The following is a 27245-nucleotide window of genomic DNA, read 5'->3' on the forward strand; positions in this document are numbered from 1 at the left end:
AGATGCTGGTTAGTGAGCAGGAAGCTTAGGAGGAGGTGTGCTCAGGATTGACACCTGTAAGGGAGGGGATAGCAGCTGGGCTGGGCAGAGGGAGAGGTTGAGCAATGATGCAGTCTCGGCGCCTCAGCCGAATCCATGGGGATGTCCTGGGATGATCCTGCAGAGTTGTCCCATATTGGGGTGAGATGGGCAGGCCTTCATACCTCCACATTCAGCAGGCATTACGTGAGTTTAGTGTTTCATCCAGGAAGGGACTTCCTGGCTTGTTTAGCAGAAAACAGAATCAATAGGATGTGTGTGTGTGTGTGTGTAAAGAGATTTATTATAAGAAATTGATTCACAGAATTATGAAGACAGGCAAGTCCCAAGATCTGCAGAGTGAGTTGGCAAGCAAGAGCCCCAGGAGAGCCAATGGTTTACTTCCAGCGTGAGTCCACAGGCCTAAGAACCAGGAGAGCTGATGGTGTAGTTCCTGTTTGAGGCCGGCAGCCTCAAGGCCCACGAAGAGCTGATGTTTCAGTTCAGGTTTGAAATCAGACAGGAAGAATTCTTCCTTACTTGGGGGAGGGTAGCCTTTTTGTTCTATTTAGGCCTTCGACTGATTGGATGAGCCCCACCCACATTAGGGAGAGCAATCTGCTTTACTCAGCCTACTGATTTTAATGTTAAAAATGCCCAGAGTAATGTTTGCCTAGATACCTACATCAGTTCCCCTCCACCTCTGGGGCCTAGAGAAGAGTTTTTTGGCTCCAGGTGTAAGGGAGGCCTCTGCCATAGCATGTCTGTTCCCCAAGGGCAGGAGCTGTGGTTCTGCCTCCAGGTCTGGAAGCAGCACAATGACGAGTAAAGTTACTCTTGTCACGGTCTTACGTATCATACAGTTTCCTTATTTATTATGTTCATCGCCTGTCTCCCTTCCTAGAATAAAAGTTCCATGAAGGCAAGCATCTTACTTTGTTCTTCTGTATTCCCAACTTCTAGAACAGAGAATGGTACATAATTGATGCTTTGTCTGTTCAGTAATGATTTAATGAGTGAACAAATTAGGCAGGAAGCACCTGCTCCCACCCAGCCCTCATACATCTACTACCCAGGCTGGAGCTTCTCCACTGGGGTCATGTTTATGGCCTGGAGGGGCTGCTGATACTGACTGAAGTGAGGTGGATCCTGGGTGTTTTGGGGTCTGAGGGTTCCTGGGGGACAGTCTAGACTGAAGGAGGTTATTTTGTCCACACATCAAGCCTTGACATTTAGACTGATCTAGATGACATCTGCGGAGAAGGCAATGGCACCGGTCTCCAGTACTCTTGCCTGGAAAATCCCATGGACCGAGGAGCCTGGTGGGCTGCAGTCCATGGGGTTGCTACGAGTCGGACACGACTGAGTGACTTCACTTTCACTTTTCACTTTCATGCATTGGAGAAGGAAATGGCAACCCACTCCAGTGTTCTTGCCTGGAGAATCCCAGGGACGGGGAGCCTGGTGGGCTGCCGTCTATGGGGTCGCACAGAGTTGGACACGACTGAAGCGACTTAGCAGCAGCAGCAGCAGCAGCAGATGACATGAGGTTCAACTCATGTTTTTAGAAAGAGTAGCAGCCCTCCTTGACTTCCAGGGTCTGGGATTGTGTTCAAGGTCAGTCCAGCCAGTGTGCCCTGCCCTTGGACAATCATTTTATGTATATATCTCACTTTATATTCAAAACAGCCCCATGGGGTACATTCAGAGATTATGATTGCTTTATTGAAGAGTCCAGGGAACCTGTCCATTCATTCATTCAACAAATCCTTATTGAGTGCCTCCATGTGCCTGTCCCTTAGCACCACACCTAAGGTTGGTCACAGAGCTCCTAAGTGGCAGAGCAGGGCCTGGACTGGGCAATGTGATGCCAGAGCCCACACTGGCCACTCTGCCCTCCTACATCACTGCTGGCTCCTGTGGCACCCTGATCCCACAGTAGCTGTCACTTAGATGTGGATGGGTAGGACACTGAGCTCTCTCTCACCTTCTAGAAAGCAGCAGAGGAGACACCACAAGGGCTCAGGCTGTGATGGGAAGTGCCCCTGCCAGCCCTGTGACCTAGGTTAGCTGGGAAGAGATTTGATGAGCCCAGGGCCAACCACAACTTCCACCGTGCCCAGATTAGTCAGCAGCTGGAAGCTCCTGAAGGCAGCTGTCTTCCCGGGCAGGAGGTTGAGCAGCCCTACTGGCGGGTAGCAGTCTGCAGGGTCCGGGAAGTGTGGTCAGAGGCCTGGCCTTGCCCTCAGGTAAACCCCAGCTGGCCAGGGGCCTGGCTGTGGTCTGGGATTTTCTTTCACAAGAGCCAACAGACAGGCAGCAGCCCAGTCCTGACTTCAGCACATGACCATCTCAGCAAAGTGAGGCTCTGGCGGCTGCAGCAGAAGAGCCTGGGCTGTGCCCTTTCCTCTGGGCTCCTAGCCTGTCACTGGTGGAGCAATGGGTCTCCCACCCAAGACCCACAGAACTGGTCTTCCCACCTTGTCTCCCTGGGCATTTCTTGGATCCAGAAGATTAAGATGCAGACTTGAACCAGGCAGCTGGGATGGGAATCTCAGCTCCATTCATACTGGCTAGTGCAACTCTCCATGCCTCAGTTTTTTCATCTGTAAAATGGGGGAGTTGGGGGGGGTGCAGAATAAGTGTCTTCTGCAGTAATCACCATGTAAGTGTTAGCTAATAACACATTTCTGTTTCAGACAGAAGTTGTCAACACCATGTGTGGCTACAAAACTATCGACAAGGAGGTAATGTCTTTGAAATTTCTTTTCCCCAGAAAGGCTGCTCTTCCTATTCCATCCCCAGGATGATCGGAGGGGCTTCCAGGGGTGAGGCTCCTGGCTGTTGAGATCTCCCAACATTCCTGGCTATGAACAGGAGCCAGGGACTGCCCACGTTTTTTGCCCCTATCTAGACACAGAAGGACTTGGGGAGCCAAGTATTCCCCCCCACTCCAGGTTGGGAGAAGCTGGCTGCCAGAGTTGACTGAGCAACTAATGTGTGAGGCCACCATGCCCTTGTCAGTGCCCCCAGTGTGTCCCCATGCCCAGCTGCATTCACCAGCCCACCTCTGCCCTTGGAGCTGCCAGTTTGCAGATACACACTGGCTCCCTCAGCCTGGGACCCAGGAGTCCCTGGGGGAAGAGAGTCTTTGGCTGGTACCTCCTGGGTCAGCTTCCTGGGCATTTCTCCTGGACTTGGAGAGAAGATGGGGTTGTGTTGAGAAGGGAGCTAAAAATAATGATGACTTGAGATGGTCTCTGAGCACTGTTTCACAAACTGAGATCCCCAGACTAGCAGTAATAGCACCCCAAGGAGCTTGTTAGAAACGTGCACTCTTGGGATGGGGCCAGTGGGTGACTCTGACAAACATCTAAGATGCTGAACCACAGACTAGCAGTGGTTCTCCAAACACGGGACCCAACGGCTAGTTTTTATAATAAACACTTGGTAATGCCCTATTTGGGCTTCCCAGGTGGCACTAATGGTAAATAACTCGCCTGCCAATTCAGGAGATGTAAGAGATGCGAATTTGATCCCTGAGTCGGGAAGATCCCCTGGAGGAGGGCATGGCAACCCACTCCAGTATTCTTGCCTGGAGAATCCCATGGACAGAGGAGCCTGGCAAGCTATAGTCCATGGGATCGCAAAGAGTCAGGCACCACTGAAGTGACTTGGCATACACAATGCCCTATTGTTTTTTGTTATTCCAAAATGACACTCACAGATATTATAACCTACCTACCTATACACCTGATTTCAAAACAAGTGGCATAATGATTTGAGATAACTGAAAGTAGCTCAGTCACATCCGACTCTTTGAGACCCCCACGCCCTATACAGCGCATAGAATTCTCCAGGCCAGAACACCGAAGTGGGTAGCCTTTCCTTCTCCAGGGGATCTTCCCAACCCAGGGATCGAACCCAGGTCTCCCGCATTGCAGGCAGATTCTTTACTGCCTGAGCCACAAGGGAAGCCCAAGAATACTGGAGTAGGTAGCCTATCCCTTCTCCAGTGAATCTTCCCAACCCAGGAATGGAACTGGGGTCTCCTGCATTGCAGGTGGATTCTTTACCAACTGAGCTATGAGGGAAGCCCCTGATTCGAGATAAAGGGAGAAATAACATAAAATGATTTATAACCATATACTGTATTTCAACATGTACATGCTTAGGTGCTAGATAGATACAGCAGAAGACAGCAAAGTTATCAGATGTTTGCACTGCCAGGGGCTTCTGTTGCCTAGGAGGGGTGTTGTGTGGGCAACTTGCATAGCATGGGCATATTTTTTGCCATGGACATGGTTTTTAAAATGGTGAACAATTCTTGGATAAAGTTCCAAACAAAATTGAATATAATTATCCCTTCAGATCAGATCAGTCGCTCAGTCGTGTCCAACTCTTTGCGACCCCATGAATCACAGCACCCCAGGCCTCCCTGTCCATCACCAACCCCTAGAGTTCACTCAGACTCATGTCCATCGAGTCAGTGATACCATCCAGTCATCTCATCCTCTGTCATCCCCTTCTCCTCCTGCCCCCAATCCCTCCCAGCATCAGAGTCTTTTCCAATGAGTCAACTCTTCGCATGAGGTGGCCAAAGTACTGGAGTTTCAGCTTTAGCATCATTCCCTCCAAAGAAATCCCAGGGCTGATCTACTTCAGAATGGACTGGTTGGATCTCCTTGCAGTCCAAGGGACTCTCAAGAGTCTTCTCCAACACCACAGTTCAAAAGCCATCAATTCTTTGGCGCTCAGCCTTCTTCACAGTCCAACTCTCACATCCATACCTGACCACAGGAAAAACCATAGCCTTTGCTAGACGAACCTTTGTTGGCAAAGTAATGTCTCTGCTTTTGAATATGCTATCTAGGTTGGTCATAACTTTCCTTCCAAGGAGTAAGCGTCTTTTAATTTCATGGCTGCAGTCACCATCTGTAGTGATTTTGGAGCCCAGAAATATAAAGTCTGGCACTGTTTCCACTGTTTCCCCATCTATTTCCCATGAAGTGGTGGGACCGGATGCCATGATCTTGGTTTTCTGAATGTTGAGCTTTAAGCCAACTTTTTCACTCTCCACTTTCACTTTCATCAAGAGGCTTTTGAGTTCCTCTTCACTTTCTGCCATAAGGGTGGTGTCATCTGCATATCTGAGGTTAATTATCCCTTAGTTTACCTATTTCTATTTCTGTAGAATTCAATGTATAGTAAAGCCAAGCAGAAAACACTGGTTTTTATGTCCCTGGAATTAGGCTTTGGGCTCAGATAATTATGGATGGGTTGTCACCCATCCAGATGCCCGGGGGACATCTATGAAGCAGGCAGTCTGGGTGGCTGTCCCTCGAGAAGGATTGCCCTGAGCTCTGTAGTCCTTCAGTCCCCACCCCTATCTCTGTGACAAGCTTAAGTTCCACCACAATGTCAGCAGGCTCTCTAGGGAACAGTACTGCCTGTTGAAAGGCTTCCCCGGTAGCTCAGCTGGTAAAGAATTCGCCCGGAATGCGGGAGACCTGGGTTCAATCCCTGGGTTGGGAAGATCCCTTGGATAAGGGGACGGCTACCCACTCCAGTATTGGGGCCTGGAGAATCCCATGGACAGGAGCTTGGCAGTCCAGGGGGTCGCAAAGAGTCAGACACGACTGAGCGACTTTCACTTTCTGTTGAGACCCTGTGGTTTAGAGTCAGCTTCTCAGGTTGCATATGAGAAACCCAGAGAGGCTGAGGGACTCGCCTGGGCCTGGGATGAGTGGCAGAGTTGGGACTGGGGCGGCCAGGCGGGCGCTCAGCCAGGCTCCTCCCCGCAGCGCCTGAGCGTGCAGAACGTCATCTACGTGCGGGGCTGCACCAACGCCGTGCTCATCTGGTTCACGGACAACTACACCATCATGGCGGGCGTCCTGCTGGGCATCCTGCTCCCCCAGGTGGGCTGGTCCCCCCTCCACCAGGGAGGGGTGCGGGGGTGGGGTGGGCAGGCTGTGGGCCGCGATGGTGTGTGGCTTGGTGATTACAGAGTGCAGAGGAGGGACAAAACTAGGGTGAAGAGGGCTCGGGTACGCTGGGCTCAGACGGCGTGGGCTGGGGGGCTGGAAAGAGAGGGCGAATGGCCCAGATAGTGACACCCACCGCGCCCCTTCTCCTCAGTTCCTGGGAGTGCTGCTGACATTCCTGTACATCACCCGGGTAGAGGACATCATCACGGAGCACTCTGTCACCGACGGGCTCCTGGGGCCCGGCACCAAGGCCGGCGTGGAGGCGGCAGGAACGGGGTGCTGCATGTGTTACCCCATTTAGGGCCGTGGCCTGAGCACCGGCTCCAGAAGGACCGTGACAGGACAGCTCTGCTGAGGCCGCGTCGGGAGGCAGATGGGGGGCTGGACAGGCCTGCGGCTCCTCTCTCCATACTCAGCACTGACCAAAGCCCCGGCTGTGTTTGCTCAGGGCTCGCGGACTACTGCGTGTCGGGAGGCAGAGCCACTCCCCAGCTGCGGGACTCTGTGTCTGCCCAGCCCGCTGGGCATGGGGAACCGGGCGCCCCTTCTCCAGGCTCCGGCCGCTGGGAAGGGGGAGCTCAGTGCTGGCTTCAGGCCCACTTCATTTCTGGTAGTGCCTTGGCCTCGGGGTTTGGGCCCTTGAAGGCAGTTTTGTACTGACTTGTAATCGGGGAGCGAGGAGACACATGGCCCTGTGGTGAAGGAGGGGAGGGGTGCAATCCCCGGCCTCCTGTCCTTTGGCCTCACTCCTGAGGCCAGGGTGGGCCTGCTTCTCAGCCTCCCAGGTGCCTTGAGCCCTCCCCAGGGCTGCTGCTTTGCTGACCTGTTTTTTTACATGATTTTTGTAACATTCATTTTGTACACTGTTAATAGGACTTTCCGACTAATCAAAGCTGGATGTTCCCCGCCCCCTTACATTCTTCCCTCTCCAAGCCAGTTCATTAATCAGACAATAAAGATGTGATTTTTTTTTTTTTTTCTGGTGTTTCATTTGTGCTGTTTGGGTCAAGGGTGGGTGAAGAAAACCTCAGTTTGGGCTTGGAAGTCCCTCATTGGTGCAAAGATTGAAGGGGGGCCATCCTGGAGCCAAGTTTTGGGACAGTGCAAGACACTGAGGCTGGGAGGAGGGAAGATCACCGAGGCTGCCTGCTCCCTGCCTGGAAACACCTCCCCCATCCTTTGGTGTTGCTGCTTCAGGAAATGGCTTTTCCCAGCTGTGCTTGTGGGCAGGGCATGGAGCCTCTCCTGCCTGTCATTCCTGCTAAGAATTCACTGTGGGACCTCAGGGAAAGAGGCAGTGATGACAACCTGTTTTACAGACTGGGAAACTGAGGCCAAGCCACTGTGGCATGAGTCTCTACTTCCAGGAAGTGGAACAGATTGAAACTAGGAAAGTCAGGAGTCCAGGAGGGAGCAGTGCCCACAAATCCGCCTGTGGCCATTGGGCTATAGAATTAAAATGATTCTCCGGCTGTAAACAGCCCATTGTTCCCAGGGCCTGGGGTGGGGCTGGACATTGCTCATCATTAGCAAAGGGTGGTGGGTGCTCGTCGCCCCCTGCTGGAGACGGCAGGACCTGCATGATCAGCCCTCCCAAGCCTTCCTGCCCCAAGACCTGGGTTCTAGATTTGCTCTGAGGTTCTTGGAAGCCAGAGCAATAGAAATAAACAGCGTGAGCCCCAAACCTGAAAAAATCAGTTTAAGAATGTTAAGGGAACTGCCCATCACACCCAGCATTTACATAGTGGCCATATGTACAAGCCTGCATTGTCTGACATGTGGGAAAGGGCAGAAGAGGGCTATTTTTTAGAATAATACCAAGCACATCAGTGAGCACACTGTCTCAGAAACTTGTCTAAACACAGATGTCAACTCCTTTCACCCTTAGCCGCTGTATGTGGTAATTCTTGTTATCTCCATTTTATTGATGGAGAAACTGAGGCATGTTGTGGTTAAGTATCTTGCCCAAGGCACACGCTGGTAAGTGTCAAAGCTATGATGTAAGCCCGGGTGGAATGTCCCTTGCAGTCAGCCCCTGTGTCCCACTGCCTCCATTGCCTCGTGTGGACACATGGTACTAAGCATGAGAAACCAGTGATAGTTGCTACTCCAGCTGTCTCCAGCGGGTGGTGATTGCAGCCACTGCTGGAGTCTCTGCCTGGTCCCCATTGGGACCAGTGCACCCAAGACCAGGTCAGACTCTGTGGCTGGCGGCCTCATGGCTGCTCTCCGAGGTTTCTCTCTGTGCTCAGAGCGGGTGGCAGCTGCCTCGGGGACAGCAAGATGGCAGAGGCATTGAGGAGGCTGGGACAGCACAGAGTCTGCTTATCCAAAGTCACGTTGCCCTGGTACTTGTAAGCTTCTGGTTACCTTGACCTCCCTCTTTTCACCACTGCTCACCAACACCCCCAGCTCCCACTGTTGCTTCTGTGGATCAGGGATCACAGATTGGTACCCACAGGTGGCTGAGCTGCTGTGGACACTTAGCTCTTCTTTTTCTTCCAAACCTCAGCCACTCATGTCTCCAAAAAGCAAACAGAAGCCACAGAGAGGACTTTGTCAGTCCTGTGGTTGGGGTGCCCCTGATTTGCACCCTTTGTGCTTCCAAAGCAGTTACATAATCCTGACCTCTCATCACACAAGGATGGAAGAATGACCTTCAGAATGAGTCCTTTTCTCTCACCATGGCATACAGACACAATGACGATCTTAATGAAGCCTGCAATAGCCGTGAAATGGGGGGATTTGTAGGCTTTGATTTTGGACTTTTTTTGTTGTAATATATTTATAAGAAAAAACAGTAAAATGCATTAAGGAAGATTGGGTTTGTATAAAAACTGCAAATACAATATTGTCCAAACTTATTTTCAACCTAAAAAAACCACACATATTTCAAGTGACAAATATATCACTAATGAAACCATCACCACAATCAAGATAATGAACAAACCTATCAAGCTGAAAAATCTCCTCTTGCCCGTTGGCGATGCTTTCCTCCTCGCCACCCCCGTCCCATCTCCAGGCAACCTTGGATCAACTTTCTGTCTTTATACACTATTTTGTATTTTCTAAATTTTTATATAATGGATTCATACAGCATAGACTTTTCTTTTTGTCTGCATTTATTTTTGCTCAACATAATTATTTGGAGCTTTATCCATTTCATGGCATAAATCAGTAGTCCATTCCTTTATATTGCTGAGTAGTAGTCCGTTGTGTGGATATGCCACAGCTTATCCATTCATCTATTGATAGACATTGGTGTTGTTTCCAGTGTTTAGCTGTTGTTAATACAAATAAAAGCTGCTATAACCACTCATGTGCCTGTCTTCATATACACTTTCATTTCCCTTGGGTAAATATCTCAGAGGGGAATAGCTAGATCATATGCTAAGTGTATGTGTAGGTTTATAGGAAACTGCCAAAATATTTTCCAAAGTGATTGCTTGATTTTATATCCCCACCACAGTGTAGAGTCCCAGTTCTTCTACCTCCTTGCCAGTATTTGGTACGGCCAGTCTTTTAAATTTTGGTCATTCTAATGGGTGTGTGATGGTAAATCATTGTGGTCTTATTTTGCATTTCCTTTTTTGTCTATATATATATATATATAGAGAGAGAGAGAGAGAGAGAGAGACATATATATATAAATAGAAGCATAGTTCATAGTTGGTTTACAATATTGTGTTAGTTTCAGGTATACAGCACAGTTACACATATATAACTGATAATATAGTATAATATAAATATATTGCTTTTCAGATTCTTTCCCCTTACAGGTTATTACAAAAATTATTGGGTAGAGTTTCCTGTGCTACACAATAGATCCTTGTTGATTAAATGTTTTATATGTAGTAGTGTGTGTATGTTGCTGCTGCTGCTGCTGCTGCTAAGTTGCTTCAGTCATGTCCGACTCTGTGTGACCCCATAGATGGCAGCCCACCAGGCTTCCCCATCCCTGAGATTCTCCAGGCAAGAACACTGGAGTGGGTTGCCATTTCCTTCTCCAGTGCATGAAAGTGAAAAGTGAAAGTGAAGTCGCTCAGTCGTGTCCGACTCTAGCGAGCCCATGGACTGCAGCCTACCAGGCTTCTCCGTCTGTGGGATTTTCCAGGCAAAAGTACTGGAGTGGGGTGCCATTGTCTTACCTCCTAATTTATCCTCCGTTCCCCCAACCCCCCATTTTTGAGAAGATAACTCCTTCTTTGGGTGACTTCTCTCCAGGCAGAATGTCAGTTAAGCAACAACTGCCTCTTTTTCATGTTTGTTATTCACCAGCTCTGTGCTCATCTCTTCACCTGTAATAATAGTGTATAATAACCATGCTATGGAAAAGGGAATTGGGATAAGAAGGGTTGAGGAACATGTCTAGGGTCCCCCATCTAGTAAGTGGTACTGCCAGGATTTGAAAACATGTGTGAGCCTGGCATTGGAAATCGTACCTACCATTCTGGCCGCATCCCTGAACCTTGCTGCCAGCAGCAGGTCCCTGGACTTACCCAGTTCATTCTTAACTCACATGGTTTTGCCTATCATCTCACCAGAAAGATCCAGCTGTCAACTCTTCCATATTCCCTCTCCCCATTTTCTTAGTGTCTCACTTCAATTCTGTGTGTTCAGTTCAGTTCATTCACTCAGTCGTGTCCGACTCTTTGTGACCCCATGACTGCAACATGCCAGGCTTCCCTGTCCATCAACTCCCAAAGCTTGCTCAAACTCATGTCCATAGAGTCGGTGATACCATCCAACTATCTCATCCTTTGTTGTCCCCTTCTCCTCCTGCCCTCAATCTTTCCCAGCATCAGGGTCTTTTCCAATGAGTCAGTTCTTCACATCAGGTGGCCAAAGTATTGGAGTTTCAGCTTCAGCATCAGTTCTTCCAATGAATATTCAGGACTGATTTCCTTTAGGATGAACTGGTTGGATCTCCTTGCAGTCCAAGGGACTCTCAAGAGTCTTCTCCAACACCACAGTTCAAAAGCATCAGTTCTTTGGTGCTTAGCTTTCTTTACAGTCCAACTCTCACATCCATACATGACCACTGGAAAAACCATAACTTCAACTAGACGGACCTTTGTTGGCAAAGTAGCATCTCTGCTTTTTTAATATGCCGTCGAGGTTGGTCATAGCTTTTCTTCCAAGGAGCAAGCCTCTTTTAATTTCATGGCTGCAGTCACCATCTGCCATGATTTTGGAGCCCAAGAAAATAAAGTCTGCGACTGTTTCCATTGTTTCCCCATCTATTTGCTATGAAGTGATGGGACCGGATGCCATGTGTGTGGGAAGACTTATTTTTATGGTTACCTATTTTGCAGATGGAGAAAACTGAGGCCAGGCTAGTAAATTGTATAGCAAGTGGCTTCACCAGGAACCCCAAAACCTGGCTCCTTCCATGCCCCTGCCCTGCCTACCACCCCCCTGGGGCCTGGGACCTGCGCAGTAATAAGGGGTTGATGGCTCTGGTGCCCAGGTCCTGATTTCCCACAGTGAGAACCCTTGGTGAGAGACTGATTTGCAATCCTGAGAGCCCAGGAAGGCAGAAAGCACGTCTCCTGGCAGGCCGCATGTTGCCACTAGGTGGCGCTGCAGGCCCGCCTATTGGAGCCCAGCACGCAAACTCCACTGCTCTCGCTCTACACCCCCGACAGCCGCGCCCGCGCTGTGGCGGTTGCTGGAGTGTGCCCTTCAGTCCCTACCTCAAGGAGCGGGCTAAAAGGTGAGCGAGTCTAAAATACTGGTATCTGCGTATAGTTGTTGTTGTTCAGTCGCTCAGTCGTCTCCGACTCTGCGACCCCGTGGACTGCATCACTCCAGGCTTCCCAGTCCTTCACTATCTCCTGGAGCTTGCTCAGACTCACGTCCGTTGAGTCGGTGATGCCATCCAACCATCTCATCCTCTGTCGCCCCCTTCTCCTCCTGCCGTCAATCTTTCCCAGCATCAGGGTCTTTTCCAGTGAGTCGGCTCTGTGCATCAGGTGGCCCAAGTATTGAAGCTTCAGCATCAATCTTCCAATGAATATTCAGAGTTGATTTGCTTTACGATTGACTGGTTTGATCTTCTTGCTGCCCAAGGGACTCTCAATAAATCATCGTTAACTGAGAAACGGAGGCTGGATACTAACAAGAGGTTTCTATTACTGACGGTCGTTTGGACCTGTGTGTGTGCGCGTATGGGCGGGGTGTACACCGTGCTGAGCACACTCTAGGCTTCGTCCTCTTTAGTCGCTGCAGCAGGGAGGCAGGCTCTTTAGTCCCGTTTTGCAGGTGAGGAAACTGGGGCTGAGTCAGTTAGTGGTAATAGAGGGAAGAACCAGGATTTGAAGCACGCTGCCCGCATCCTCTCAGGATCGCCTGTTGGTCCAGTGCTGCCCCCTCGTCCACCTCAACCGGGACCCCAGGTGAAGTCTGCTCCACCAGCACAGCCTCGGGGCCCCAGCATGGTGTGACCACCAGAGGGAGGCCTCGGCCTTTAGGCGGCTGCAGAAGGGCCTCAGGTAAGGCCCTGGGAGGCTGGCAGGCACCTATATGCCAGAGAGAGGCCGGGAGGCAGCAGGACTCTGGAGGGCAGTTTCTGTCTGTGCAAGGATGATAATTGCTCCTGCCCAGGTGAAGGGGAGGCCACGCATGCCAAGCTGCTGCTCTGTGAGAGCTCTGCAGCTAACCCTGCCCCCAGCGCTTGCCCCTAGCCCTGAGCAGGCCCACTGACCAGCAACAGTCTTAACTGTGGCCGGCGCATGTTTTATCTGTTTACCTGATTTGTTTTGCTGTTACCAGTCTCAATGGCACCCCACTCCAGTACTGTTGCCCGGAAAATCCCATGGATGGAGGAGCCTGGTAGGCTGCAGTCCATGGGGTCCCTAAGAGTCAGACACGACTGAGTGACTTCACTTTCACTTTCCACTTTCATGCATTGGAGAAGGAAATGGCAACCCACTCCAGTGTTCTTGCCTGGAGAATCCCATGGACGGAGAAGCCTGGTCCATGGGGTCGCACAGAGTCGGACACAACTGAAGCCACTTGGCAGCAGCAGCAGTCTCTGTTACCAGTCTCTGACAGGCGGGGTTTTGCCTGCATCATGCACTGCTGTCTGCCCAGTGCTTAGATTAAGGTGTCTGGTGCGTGGTGGCTTCTCAGAGAGCAGGTGTTGGCCAAGGGATCATAAATGACCTGGAGCATGGGGCACCTGTGCTCGGCGAGGCCCCTTGGACTCAGTGGACACCACCCCCCGACTTGTGAACCCCAGAGGGCCAGGCTTGGTGCATTGCACTGTTGTACAGGCTGTTGGGCTCGTCACATCTTTGTCCCTCTCAGGGCTTCTCTCTCCTCCTCCCTGGAGGAGCATCTAAAGGTTTTCAGGTGTGGTGGCTCAGGAGGTGGCTATGCCAGAGGTAAGGATGACCTTTCATGACACCTGTCACTGGTCATGGCTTGCCACCTCCTCCCGCTTCCTGCCCCTGTATCCTTTCCTCTATCCATCAAAGTGAACATGCTATGACTTCCCCTCTCCCTTCCAATATCCAGTGAAAACCCCCGTGCAAATAGAAATATGTCTGCATAAATTTAAGAAACTAAGCCTGTGCTTGAGGCAGATTTTGTAGCAACTTCTAGCAAGGACCCAGACTGAGATACCATTAGCCAAGAGCTGGTGGGGCTTGGCCTCCTGGATGGGGTTTTTATGATTTGGCCTCAGCTGTCCAAGGCCATGCTGATGGGTAATGCTGGGGAGCCTTTAGCAGTAGAGATTTCTTCAAAATCATTTGGACCCTGCTGGCAGCCAAGGTGGGTCTCAGAAACCAATTCCATTAAGAAGAGCCACCCACATGCATGTACCATGTTGCCTGGAGAACTGGAACTGGGTCTCACACCCAGAAGGGGAAACAGCCCGTGGAGAATATCGGCCAGAGCTTGGCTGGGTACCACATAATCCCACATCTTCCACCATAGATCTGTGAGGAAGATTCTGCCTGGGTCTGGGGGTCCTAGGTGGGAGCTGGGACAATCCATGAATCCAACAAAAGGCCCATAGAAAGAACTCTTCATTAGAGGAGCAGTCACCAGGAGAAAAATGTGAGCCTATGAAAAAATATACAGCCAAAAGGAGAGGATGACGAGAAGGCGGGGCTTACATCTTATAACTGTAGCTCTAGCACCTCATAAGACCCACACAAATTCTGCTCAATAATATGTGAAGTGAATATGTGACTCAAGAGTATAACCTTCCTCAGCCATGGATTTTACTGGCAAAATTAGAATATTTGGACTTCAGGCTCTATATAAGGTACAAGAGAATACAGCTGCTATTAAATAAGACAGTTCATGGGAAGAGGTCTGGTAAACAAAAAATACAGGAGCTGAGTTACAGTTTGCACTGGATGCAATAAATAGTGGACCTGAAGGTGCAAAAATCAGATGAGAAGTCGAAAGGGTCAGGTGGAGAGGCATTCCCAGGATGCACAGGAAAGGGTAAGGACAGAGCACTGTGAAAACGCACAGGGATGAGGACCACGAAAGCCTTACTGAGGGCAGGCATTCTCTGCCTGCCCCACTTCCTCGCACCACACACACATGCACACACTACGGGAAACAGGCAATAAATCTTAAAAGAAGTAAACTCTTGATTGAAAAAAGAAAAGGACACAATAAAGGTAAGACTGTGCAGTTCTGGCACTTCTTTCACTTTCCCCAGTGCTTATAATGTGATAATATTTATGAGCTCTCTGGATAAAGAGAGAAGGCTCCCAGACCCTGGTTTCAGGGACGAGAATGGGTGAGCCCTAGACGCTCATGTAGGTGCCCTAGGAATGGTGACAAGGATGTCCATGAAGTGCTGTTTGTAAAAAGTGGGAAACCACTCGAGTGTTCACCAGAAGGGAGTGAATTCCTAGTGGGTGGTGGGTCCTTGCAGTGGACTCCTTTACAGCTTTAAAGGAAGGAACCCAAGCTCTATGCATTAGAGCTGAAGAATGCAGTGTTGAATGGAAAAGTTAGCTGCATAATGACAGATAGAATACAATGTCATTGCATTGATTTAAAAATGATAGATTTCTTATGGCTATCTACATAAGTAAAAGTATAAAAATGAGGAATGGGTGGAGATAGGTCAAAATCATGAGACTCTGTAAGAGGCAAAGGAAATGGGGTGGGGACCAAATAGAATTCAACCTTTTCTGTACAGCTTATTTTCTTTAAAGCTGGAAAGAAAAATGTTCAAATGTGAGTATTTGTCCATTTGTTATATCCATAAATGAAAATTTATGTTATTCTCAGTAGCTGTCTGTATTTTTCTGGTTGGTCTTTTTTTTTTAGTTGAAGTATACTTGATCTGGACTTCCCTGGTGGCTCAGAGCATAAAGAATCCGCCTGCCAGTGTAAGAGACGTGGGTTCGATCCCTGGGTCCAGAAGATCCCCTGGAGAAGGGTATGGCAACCCACTCCAGTATTCTTGCCTGGAGAATTCCATGGAAAGAGCAGCTACAGTCTATGGGGTCACAAAGAGTCGGACACGACAGAGTGATTAACACTTTCTTCAATGTCAATGCTGAGCATCTTTTCATGTGCTTGTTGACTATTTGTATATCTCTGAAGAAATGTCTGTTTATATCTTCTACCCATTTTTGATTGGATTGTTTGTGTTTTTTTGAGCTTGAGTTGTATAAGTTGTTCATATATTTTGGATATTGATCCCTTCTTGGTTGCATCATTTGCAAATACTTTCTGCCATTCTATAGGTTGTCTTTTCTTTTTGTTGCTGGCTTACTAAGCTGTGCAAAAGCTTTTAAGTTTGATTAGGTCCCATTTGTTTATTTTTGCTTTTATTTCTTTTGCCTTGGGAGACTGATCTAAGAAGATACTGCTAAGAATTATATCTGAGAATGGTTTGCCTGTGTTCTCTTCTAGGAGTTTTATGATGTCATGTTTTATATTTAGGTGTTTAAACTATTTTGAGTTCATTTTTGTGTCTGGTGTGGAGGATATTCTTTTCCATGTGGATATCCACTTTTCCCAAAGCATACTGTTGAAAAGATTGTCCTTCCCTTACTGAATAGTCTTGCATCCTTATGGAAACTCTATTGACCATATATGACAGGGCTTTTCCCAGGCTCTCTACTTTATCTCCTTGGTTGGTACATCTGTCCTTCTGCTAGTGCTACGCAGCTTTGATTATGGTAGCTTTGTAGTAAGCTTTGAAGCCAAGAAATGTGAGTCCTTCAGCATTGTTCTTTTTCAAGATTGTACAGGCTACGTGGGGTCACTTTTCAGTACTTTTTAACTTTTCAAAAGAAAAATCACAAGACTGATGGGTAAACTCAGAATTTACTCTGTACTAGGCAAAAATTTAAGAAGGAAATCCACAGCCTGGTGGATGTTTTAAGTATAAGACATAAATAAAAATCTCTAAGAATATAAGCAGAAAATAAAGGTTATCCACAAATTAACAAAATCAGGGTGACTTTACTTGATGGTTTAGTATTAGGAGATTTAGTTGTATTGTGTCAATAGATCAAGTCCGATACCCATTTCTAGAAGAAAAACTTCTTTCTTACGGAGAACATAAAATAGTCATAAACTTTTGCCAAATTACACAGCAGCAAAAACATCTAAAATTGCAAACAAAACTTAAAAAATAAAGAACTAAAAAAAAAAAAAAAAACCCTCACAATCATGTGGGTGATCTAAAATGAAAGCTTTTCGAATATGACAATTCAGTAAACAAAAAAAGGCAAGGGAATGGAGGATTTGAATAATTATAAGATCATATATAGATGTATCTTATATGTGTAAATGCATCTTATATGTACATATATATGCATCTCACATTATTTTGTCTTATATAAAACTATATTAAACACTAACAAAAGTTTATTGTTCACTTTATCAAAAAACAACCTTAATAAGTTTCAAAAAGTAGAGGTTTCTTTAGGCCATATTCACTTACCTTAATTCATTGGAATGATAGCTGAATGGCGAGAAGATTACTTTAAAAAGAGTGTAACTAATTTAAAAAAATAATAAATACTTTAAAACTAACCCCTCAAAGGGTAAATCAATCTGGAAATTTAAAATTAATAATACAAGGGGAACAAATTATATAAGACTTACCAGATACATTTAAGACTCTTCACAAGAGAAAATATATATTGTTGGCAATTTGATCTCTGGTTCCTCTGTCTTTTCTAAATCCAGCTTGAATATCTGGAAGTTCTTGGTTCACTTACTGTTGAATTAAGATAGAGAACAATAAAGGAAATAAAATAGAAAGGACAGCATACAGAATTTTTTAAAAGTAAAAAGTTGAAATAAATACATAGAAAAAAATATAAAAATATTAACAAAAATCTATTTTAACTTTTATAAAAGAGTTAACCTTTGACAAACCTGATTAAGATTGGGAGACTAGATGAGAAGAAGTTGAAATCTATAACATTAAGAACAAGAGATATGATACAACCACAAATATGAAAAGAGATGAAAAGAATTATAAATGAATATGATATGCAACTGTAGTGAGAGAGTTCCAGAAAAATATCTACTTCTGCTTGATTGACTCTGCCAAAGTCTTTGACTGTGTGGATCACAACAAACTGTGGAAAATTCTTAGATGGGAATACCGGACCACCTCCTACCTCCTAAGAAACCTTTATGCGGTCAAGAAGCAAGAGTTAGAACTGGACATGGAATAACAGACTGGTTCCAAATTGGGAAAGGAGTATGTCAAGGCTGTATATTGTCACTCTGTTTATTTAACTTATATGTGGAGTACATCATGAGAAATGCTGGACTGGATGAAGCACAAGCTGGAATTAAGATTGCCGGGAGAAATATCAATAATCTCAGATATGCAGATGACAACACACTCATGGCAGAAAGCGAAGAAAAACTAAAAAGCCTCTTGATGAAAGTGAAAGAGGAGAGTGAAAAAGTTGGCTTAAAACTCAACATTCAGAAAACGAAGATCATGGCATCTGGTCCCATCACTTCATGGGAAATAGATGGGGAAACAATGGGAACAGTCACAGACTTTATTTTTTAGGGCTCCAAAATCACTGCAGATGGTGACTGCAGCCATGAAATTAAAAGACACTTGCTCCTTGGAAGAAAAGTTATGACCAACCTAGACAGCATGTTAAAAAGCAGAGACATTACTTTGCCAACAAAGATCCATCTAGTCAAAGCTATGGTTTTTCCAGTGGTCATGTATGGATGTGAGAGTTGGACCATAAAGAAAGCTGAGCACCAAAGAATTGATGCTTTTGAGCCTGTGATATTGGAGAAGACTCTTGAGAGTCCCTTGGACTGCAAGGAGATCCAGCCAGTTCATCCCAAAGGAAATCAGTCCTGAATATTCATTGGAAGGACTGACGCTGAAGCTGAAACTCCAATACTTTGGCCACCTGATATGAAGAACTGACTCATTGGAAAAGACCCTGATGCTGGGAAAGATTGAAGGCAGGACAGAGAATGAGATAGTTGGATGGCATCATCGACTCTATGGACATGAGTTTGAGTAAGCTTCGGGAGTTGGTGATGAACAGGGAAGCCTGGCGTGCTGCAGTCCATGGGGTCACAAAGAGTCAGACATGACTGAGTGACTGAAATGAATTGAATAGCAATACATTTAAAGAACAAGAGAAATGAATGCATTTTCAGAAGAGTATAAATTACCAATACTCATTCAAAAAGAAAAGAAAACTTGGCTAGATCCATAACAATATGCAAGATTAAAGTGTGATTATAAGTCTATGTATTAAAAGTCTGTGAAATTAAAAGACTCTCCTTGGAAGGAAAGCTATGACAAACCTAGACGGTGTATTAAAAAGCAGAGACATCACTTTGCTGACAGAGGTCTGTATAGCCAAAAGTATGGTTTTTGCAATACTCATGTATGGTTTTGAGAGTTGGACCATAAAGAAGGCTTAGCACTGAAGAATTGATGCTTTCGAATTGTGGTGCTGGAGGACTCTTGTGAGTGCCTTGGACTACAAGGATATCAAACCAGTCATTTCTAAAGGAAATCAGTCCTGGTTATTCATTGGAAGGACTAATGCTGAAACTGAAGTTCCAGTACTTTGGCCACCGGATGCAAAGAGCTGACTCATTGGAAAAGACTCTGATGCTGGAAAAGATTTAAGACAAAAGGAGAACGGGGCGGCAGAGGATAAGATGGTTAGATAACATCACCAACTCAATGAACCTGGATCTGAACAAACTCCAGGAGGTAGTGAAGGATGGGGAGCCTGAAGCGCTGCAGTCCATGGGGTCGTAGAGTCAGACATGACTTAGCAACTAAACAACAAGAACTACAGAAAGTCTATGACTTAGTACAACTCAGTAATAAAAGACAAATAACACAATTTAAAAACAGCAGATTCTGAACAGACATTTCTCCAAGGATGATATGTAAATAGCCAGCAAGCATATGAAAAGATGCTCAATGTCATTAGTCATCAGGGAAATACGGATCAAACTGCAATGAGAGGCCACCTTCACACCCGCTAGGTTGGCTAGAATCAAAAAGTCAGATAATACTACAAACGAACGCTGGTGAGGATATGGAGAAATCAGGACTCTAATTCACTGCTGTGCGTTTGTGCACTAAGTCACTTCAGTCATATCCGACTCTTTGTGACCCCAAGGACTGTAGCCCACCAGGATCCTCTGGCCATGGGGTTTCCCAGGTAAGAATACTGCAGTGGACTGCCATTTCCTTCTCCAGGGATCTTCCCAACCAGGGACTGAACCCATGTCTCTTACATCTCCTGCATTGACAGGCGGATTCTTTACCACTAGTGCCACCTGGGAAACCCAGAGTTACCATATGACCCAGTAATTCTACTCCTAGAAATGAAACACAAAAACTTGTATATGAAAAATTTTATGGCTACATTGTTCATAAGCCAACAGGTAGAAATAACCCAAATGTCCATTGATAGATGAATAGATAAAACATATTATATCCATATAATAGAATGCTATTTAGCCATGCTGCTGCTACTGCTGCTAAGTCGCTTCAGTCGTGTCCAACTTTGTGCAACCCCATAGACAGCAGCCCACCAGGCTCTGCCGTCCCTGGGATTCTCCAGGCAAGAACACTGGAGTGGGTTGCCACTTCCTTCTCCAATGCATGAAACTGAAAAGTGAAAGTGAAGTCACTCAGTAAGCGTCCGACTCTTAGTGACCCCATGGACTGCAGCCTACCAGGCTCTTCCATCCATGGGATTTTCCAGGCAAGAGTACTGGAGTGGATTGCCATTGAGTAATAAATTCTGATACACGCTACAACATGGATATACTTTTAAAACATTATGTTAGATGAAAGAAGCCAGTCCCAGAAGATCATACAATTACATGGTTTGATTAATAGGGAATGTCTAGAATAGGAAGATCTACAGAGACAGAAAGTAGTTAAGGGGTTGCCTAGGATTAGGGGTAGTGGTACTTGAGTTAGGGGTGATAGCTGAAGGGTACAGGGTTTCTTTCTGAGATGTCAAAATGTTTTAAAGTGACTGTGATCATGGTTGCAGGTATGTAAATATACTAAACCCACTGAATCATGTACTTTAAATGGATGACTCATATGCTAATGAATTAGATCTCAATAAAGCTGTTAAAAAAAACTATGACTTACAAGTGCATCAGGTCTAGATGATTTAATGTTGATTTTAGTATTAAGAAGGCATTACTAGCTCAACTTCCCTCCTTTAATCTTAGGGGCTTAAACAGCAGAAGTTTGTCTTTTACTCACTTAGAGACCAGGTGTTCCTGGTTGTTTGACTGTTTCCCAATGGTAATTCAGGAATCCCTGTTTCTTCTATCCTGTGTCTCCGCCGTCTTTAATGGATAGCTACTGGGATCATTGCAAAAGACAGGGCAAGGAGGATGGAAAATTGGAGGGTTTTCTGCCCCAGAAATGGAAGGGGTCTGCTTTTGCCCCATTCCATTAGCACAAATTTAGTCTCTTGGTACCCTAACAGTTCTGCCAAGAGAACGCACTGGTCATAGCAAACATCCTCTTCCAACAACACAAGAAAAGACTCTACACATGGACATCACCAGATGGTCGACACCGAAATCAGATTGATTATGTTCTTTGCAGCCAAAGATGGAGAAGCTCTATACAGTCAGCAAAAACAAGACAGGGAGCTGACTGTGGCTCGGATCATGAACTCCTTATTGCCAAATTCAGACTGAAATTGAAGAAAGTGGAGAAAACCATGAGACCATTTGGGTATGACCTAAATCAAATCCCTTATAACTATACAGTAGAAGTGAGAAATAGATTTAAGGGACTAGATCTGATAGAGTGCCTGATGAACTATGGATGGAGGTTCGTGACATTGTACAGGAGACAGGGATCAAGACCATCCCCAAGCAAAAGAAATGCAAAGAAGCAAAATGGCTATCTAAGAGGCCTTATAAATAGCTGTGGAGAGAAGGGAAGCGAAAAGCAAAGGAGAAAAAGAAGGATATAAGCATCTGAATGCAGAGTTCCAAAGAATTGCAAGGAGAGATAAGAAAGCCTTCCTCAGCGATCAATGCAAAGAAATAGAGGAAAACAATAGAATGGGAAAGACTAGAGATCTCTTCAAGAAAATTAGAGATACCAAGGGAACATTTCATGCAAAGATGGGCTCAATAAAGGACAGAAGTGGTAGGGACCTAACAGAAGCAGAAGATTTTAAGAAGAGGTGGCAAGAATACACAGAAGAACTGTACAAAAAAATCTTCATGACCCAGATGATCACGATGGTGTGATCACTGACCTAGAGCCAGACATCCTGGAGTGTGAAGTCAAGTGGGCCTTAGGAAGCATCACTACGAACAAAGCTAGTGGAAATGATGAAATTCCAGTTGAGCTATTTCAAATCCTGGAAGATGATGCTGTGAAAGTGCTGCACTCAATATGCCAGCAAATTTGGAAAACTCAGCAGTGGCCACAGGTCTGGAAAAGGTCAGTTTTCATTCCAATCCCAAGGAAAGGCAATGCCAAAGAATGCTCAAACTACCACACAATTGCACTCATCTCACACGCTAGTAAAATAATGCTCAAAATTCTCCAAGCCAGGCTTCAGCAATATGTGAACTTCCTGATGTTCAAGCTGGTTTTAGAAAAGGCAGAGGAACCAGAGATCAAACTGCCAACATCTGCTGGATCATCGAAAAAGCAAGAGAGTTCCAGAAAAACATCTATTTCTGCTTTATTGATTATGCCAAAGCCTTTGACTGTGTGGATCACAATAAACTGTGGAAAATTCTGAAAGAGATGGGAATACCAAACCACCTGACCTGCCTCTTGAGAAACCTATATGCAGGTCAGGAAGCAACAGTTAGAACTGGACATGGAACAACAGACTGGTTCCAAATAGGAAAAGGAGTACGTCAAGGCTATATATTGTCACCCTGCTTATTTAACTTACATGAAGAGTTCATCATGAGAAATGCTGGGCTGGAAGAAGCACAAACTGGAATCAAGGTTGTCAGGAGAAATATCAATAACCTCAGATATGCAGATGACACCACCCTTATGGCAGAAAGTGAGGAGGAACTAAAGAGCCTCTTGATGAAAGTGAAAGAGGAGAGTGAAAAAGTTGGCTTAAAGCTCAACATTCAGAAAACAAAGATCATGGCATCTGGTCCCATCACTTCATGGGAAATAGATGGGGAAACAGTGGAAACAGTGTCAGACTTTATTTTTGGGGGCTCCAAAATCACTGCAGATGGTGACTGCAGCCATGAAATTAAAAGACGCTTACTCCTTGGAAGGAAAGTTATGACCAACCTAGATAGCATATTCAAAAGCAGAGACATTACTTTGCCAACAAAGGTTCGTCTAGTCAAGGCTATGGTTTTTCCAGTGGTCATGTATGGATGTGAGAGTTGGACTGTGAAAAAGACTGAGCACCGAAGAACTGATGCTTTTGAACTGTGGTGTTGGAGAAGACTCTTGAGAGTCCCCTGGACTGCAAGGAGATCCAACCAGTCCATCTGAAGGGAGATAAGTCCTGGTGTTCATTGGAAGGAATGATGCTGAAGCTGAAACTCCAATACTTAAGAGCTGACTCATTTGAAAAGACCCTGATGCTGGGAAAGATTGAGGGCAGGAGGAGAAGGGGATGACAGAGGATGAGATGGCTGGATGGCATCACCGACTCGATGGACACGAGTTTGAGTGAACTCCGGGAGTTGATGATGGACAGGGAGGCCTGGCGTGCTGCGGTTCATGGGGTCGCAAAGAGTCGGACACGACTGAGCGACTGAACTGAATTGAACTGAACTGAACCCTAACAGTAAGAGAGTCTGAGAAATTCGGTCTAGTGTAGGCCAGGTGGAAGAAATGTTGAGTTCTAACTAAATTTTTAAACACTGAACCATTGTTACTCAGATTATTCTAGGTTATTTTAAAAGACTGAAAGTTCCTCCAATCCACTTTATAGGCAAGCATGATCTTAATAACAAAACTTGATGAATATGAACCAAATAACTAGAGACCAATTGCACTTAAGAATATAGATGCAAGAATTCTGAGTATACAAAATTTTAAATTAGGAAATTTATCATTAAGTGAAGAATAATTTAAAAGACAAAGATCACACAATTTGATCAATAATGGCCAAAAATAGTACTGATAAATTCCTGCTATTGATAAATAGTGATCCCTAATAACAACTCTAACAGAGGAATGCAAAGACTATCATTAAAGGCTTGGAGTGGAATAAAAATTGTTCAGGACAGGAACAATATAGATGAAGTAAAGACTTGATCCAAGTAAAAATGGGGCAAGGGAGACAGAACTGGGAAATCTCTTAGTAATCAACACACTGTATTTTTAACACTATATAAAAACAACAGAATAGAGATTTATGTAGTAATAAAAAACATTCTGAACCATGCCTTCTTCATAAGGTTCAGGAAAACTTTTACATAGAAATAAACAATAAAAATATTGAGGTCAAATCTTGCTCGAATATATTATAAGAAAGAAAAAAAGAGAACAAGGATCAAAATACTGTTGCTACCTCAACAAAAGCATGGCAGAAAGACAAGCCTACACCAAGAAGTATACACCTATGGCCTGTTATCTCAGAGTGGTTAAAAAAAATGCATTAAGAAATTGATATAAAACATGAAAGATTAACTTAAATTAGTATTAGAAAAATCTGAAATGTGATGGCAGACCTCCAGGAGAGAATTAGAAACAAAAGGAAAAACATCACTTCATAAATTAAGACTACAACAGAAGGAGCATAGTGAATAAACACAACAGACATGTGTTAAGAGAAACAAAAGTGACAGATATCAAAATGGAAAAAGAAGATCCAACATATCCCTGAAGAAGAAAACCAAAACAAGAGTACAGAATACTTAACATTATTACTTAAGAAAACTTTCTTGAAATAAAGATTAGAAGCTATGTGTGAAGAAAAGGGCACACTACATATCTGAGGGTATCAACCCAGAATGAACTATACCCAAACCTGCTATAAGAAAATCACTGGACTTGCTTGTTGCTGTCGTTCAGTCGCTAAGTCGTGTCTGACTCTTTTCAACCCCGTGGACTGTAGCACACCAGGCTTCCCTGTCCTTCACTATCATCGCGAACATTCAGTCCGTAACAAGAATGGACTGGAAAGAGTCTGACGAGGGGCTCGACAGGGTTGGTGATGGCTGGATGTGGGCAGGAGGAGGAGGTGGGGGCTGAGGATGACCCCCATGACCCCGGCTTTTCTGAGGGGGTGAGTAGTGGCCCTTCTGATAGGCAAAGGGCTAACAGAGGAGCAGAAGGTCTGTTTCGAAGCTGGAGTGTGGTTGTGGCCACAGACTGTGCAGACAGACTGCCTGGGTGTGAATCCTGACCCCCTCACTTACCAGCTGTGGTGACCTTGGGCAGGTCCTGTAACTCGTCTCCGCCCCGGGGGAAGTGACAGTACCTCAGTCACAGGAGTGGGAGATTCTGTGGAGGGCAAGTGCCCACGCAGAGGGCCAGGACAGCGGGGCCCACAGGAGGCGCTCAGTCATGAAAATCGTCATCATCTTTATGGCGATGCAGTTGATGCCACTAGAGAGGCTCCACGGGCAGCTGGCAGGAAAGGAGCTCCGCTTCTGGAGGCAATGGTCAGCCTGAGAGTTAAAGCCTCAGCAACAGATGAACCCACCAGGAGGAGTGTGCAAGTGAGAGAGAAAGGGAAATGAGCCACGGTGAGAAGCTTGAGGCCAATTAGCCTGAGAAAGCAGAAGAAAAAGGAAGAAGGAGAGATTCCCAGTGAAGGGAGTGAGTAACAGCATCCAGCATTTTTTTCACTTTGCCCTCATGGTCCTCCAGAAGTACTCAGCCAGATGCCTGAGTACATTGTGATCCATTTCCCCCCCATCTCATCTTTCTAGCTAGAGAACTCTGAGGATAAGCAGTTTGTGCTTGTCCGTGGTTCCAGCCAAGGTTGGGTAGCTCCAAGTCTCCACCATGGCTTCCGGTTTGATTGACTCTACCACTTACAGTGATCTCCTAGGGAAGGTCAATGTATCCATCCTTGTGTGTCAGCATCTGCCCTTTGCAGTCTCTCTCAGTCTGCTTCTTCTGCTTGCTTAGTCGCTTAGTCATGTCCAACTCTTTGTGACCCCATGGACCATAGCCTGCCAGGGTCCTCTGTCCATGTGATTCTCCAGTCAAGAATACTGGAGTGGGTTGCCATTTCCTCCTCCAGGGGGTCTTCCCAACCTAGGGTCTGCTTTATAAGGGCCCTAGAGCCTTAGAACGTGTATTATGAGAACTTCCCTCCACCACCTTAAAATATGGGGAGTACTCTTAAAATCATATTCCACCAGTGCCTACTTGTGGGATGGGTAGTGGTGATCTTGGAGCCTTAGAATCCAGCCCCCTAGCCCTGGCCCTATCAAGGCCACTTCCGAGCTAGGCGCACTGGTGGGGCAGAAGCGAAGGAGTGCATTGTCAGGGAACCGCAGCTGCCGGCTGGAGGCTGGGAGTCCTGAATAGCTTCACAGCTCTGGGCCAGCTCCCTGAATGGGAGCGTGCCCCTCCCTGGAGGTGGCCCAGAATAGATGACATTTTCATTGCAAACTAACAAGGGGAGAAATCCAATTACCTTACAAAGGAGCTCCCAAGGGGCCTCACAGCTTAGAGAAAAAGGGAGGGGAAGGAAAGGGAGAGGGTGTGTGTGTGTGTGTGTAGGCTCCCACCCAAGCCAGGAGAAACAAAGTCCTAGGGGGCATGGGAGATAGGCTTGAAGGCTGGAGAGGTGGAACTGGGGGTTTTAATTCGTTCCATTAGGCCAGAGGGTCTGCCAGGGAATCTCCAGGTCCCTGGAGGCTCTGGGCAGACAGACCTCCTTCCTTGGAGACACATGGGTGGTGCAACTCCCCCAAGGCAAGTCCTAGCCTCTCTGAACCCCTCTCAGACGGGGATTTCCCAGACTTGAATCATCAGGAATTCATGCACACGCTGCTAAACTATTAATCTTTTATCTTAAAATTTATTTAGAGTTTATTATTTAAGTTTAGATTTAAAAAGAAAAGTTTCTATCCTAAATGCAAATAGGAAAAGTAGAAGATAATTCTAAAATGAAATATGATTCAATAACCAATGTTTTAAACCTCAACTAGGTATTGGGGTGACTGAGGGCTTTGGGGCTGGAAGCTGAGATAATCAAGGAGTGGGTGGGGTGGGAGTGGAAAGGGGTGGGGTGTTAGCAAGTGTTTGCAATAGATACTGATTTCTCCTAGGTCTAACCCAGGAGGATTACGAGAACTGAAAAGGAACACCTCCCCTTTAGGCCCTTCCAGCCCTGGCCCTGGAGTGGCAGGCATGGCAACATCAGTCTGGTTGCCCTTAACCTTGGTTGCCCAACTGCTTAGTGGGGATTAGGGGCAAAGTGGAGATCTACTGTTCTACTGGACAGACTTGCTTTCTGTGCTTTGTGGGGTGGCCACTGGGGTCCCTAAAAGTGTGAGCCGCCTAAGGGAGGGGGAAGATGATGGTGGTCCCAAGGCAACAAGAAAGTTCAGTCTCCTGCTTTCCTCTTTGGACTTGGCAGGAAGGACCGCAGACCCCCTTTGGAAGGAAATTATCATTTGCTTCCTCCGGGCCAGCCAGAGCAAATCAGCCTTGAAAGGCTGTCCTGCCTTGAGGCCACACAGCTTGCCCCTCTGTGGTCCTTTCTGGCCCCACTCTCCCTACCCTAGTGAATTGAACTCTCCAGGCCAGACGCCTGAAAATTAGCTTTCTGA

At 46.1% G+C, this 27245-nt stretch overlaps 1 protein-coding gene across 3 annotated transcripts in view; it reads left to right on the forward strand.

Moving 5' to 3' along the window:
• The window catches only part of TSPAN15 (tetraspanin 15), a 53680-nt gene extending 46694 nt beyond the window's left edge, over positions 1-6986 (forward strand). For all 3 annotated transcript variants that reach the window (XM_061405194.1, XM_061405195.1, XM_061405196.1), the window contains 3 exons: positions 2718-2765; positions 5823-5939; positions 6160-6986. In XM_061405194.1, the coding sequence (XP_061261178.1) occupies positions 2718-2765; positions 5823-5939; positions 6160-6309 (315 nt within the window). In that variant the 3' untranslated portion in view covers positions 6310-6986. The remainder of the gene's footprint in view (positions 1-2717; positions 2766-5822; positions 5940-6159) is intronic.
• Positions 6987-27245: the final 20259 nt, after the last annotated feature.

The sequence above is a fragment of the Bos javanicus genome, chromosome 28, assembly GCF_032452875.1.
Source record: "Bos javanicus breed banteng chromosome 28, ARS-OSU_banteng_1.0, whole genome shotgun sequence".
In the NCBI taxonomy this organism is placed as follows: Eukaryota; Metazoa; Chordata; class Mammalia; order Artiodactyla; family Bovidae; genus Bos; species Bos javanicus.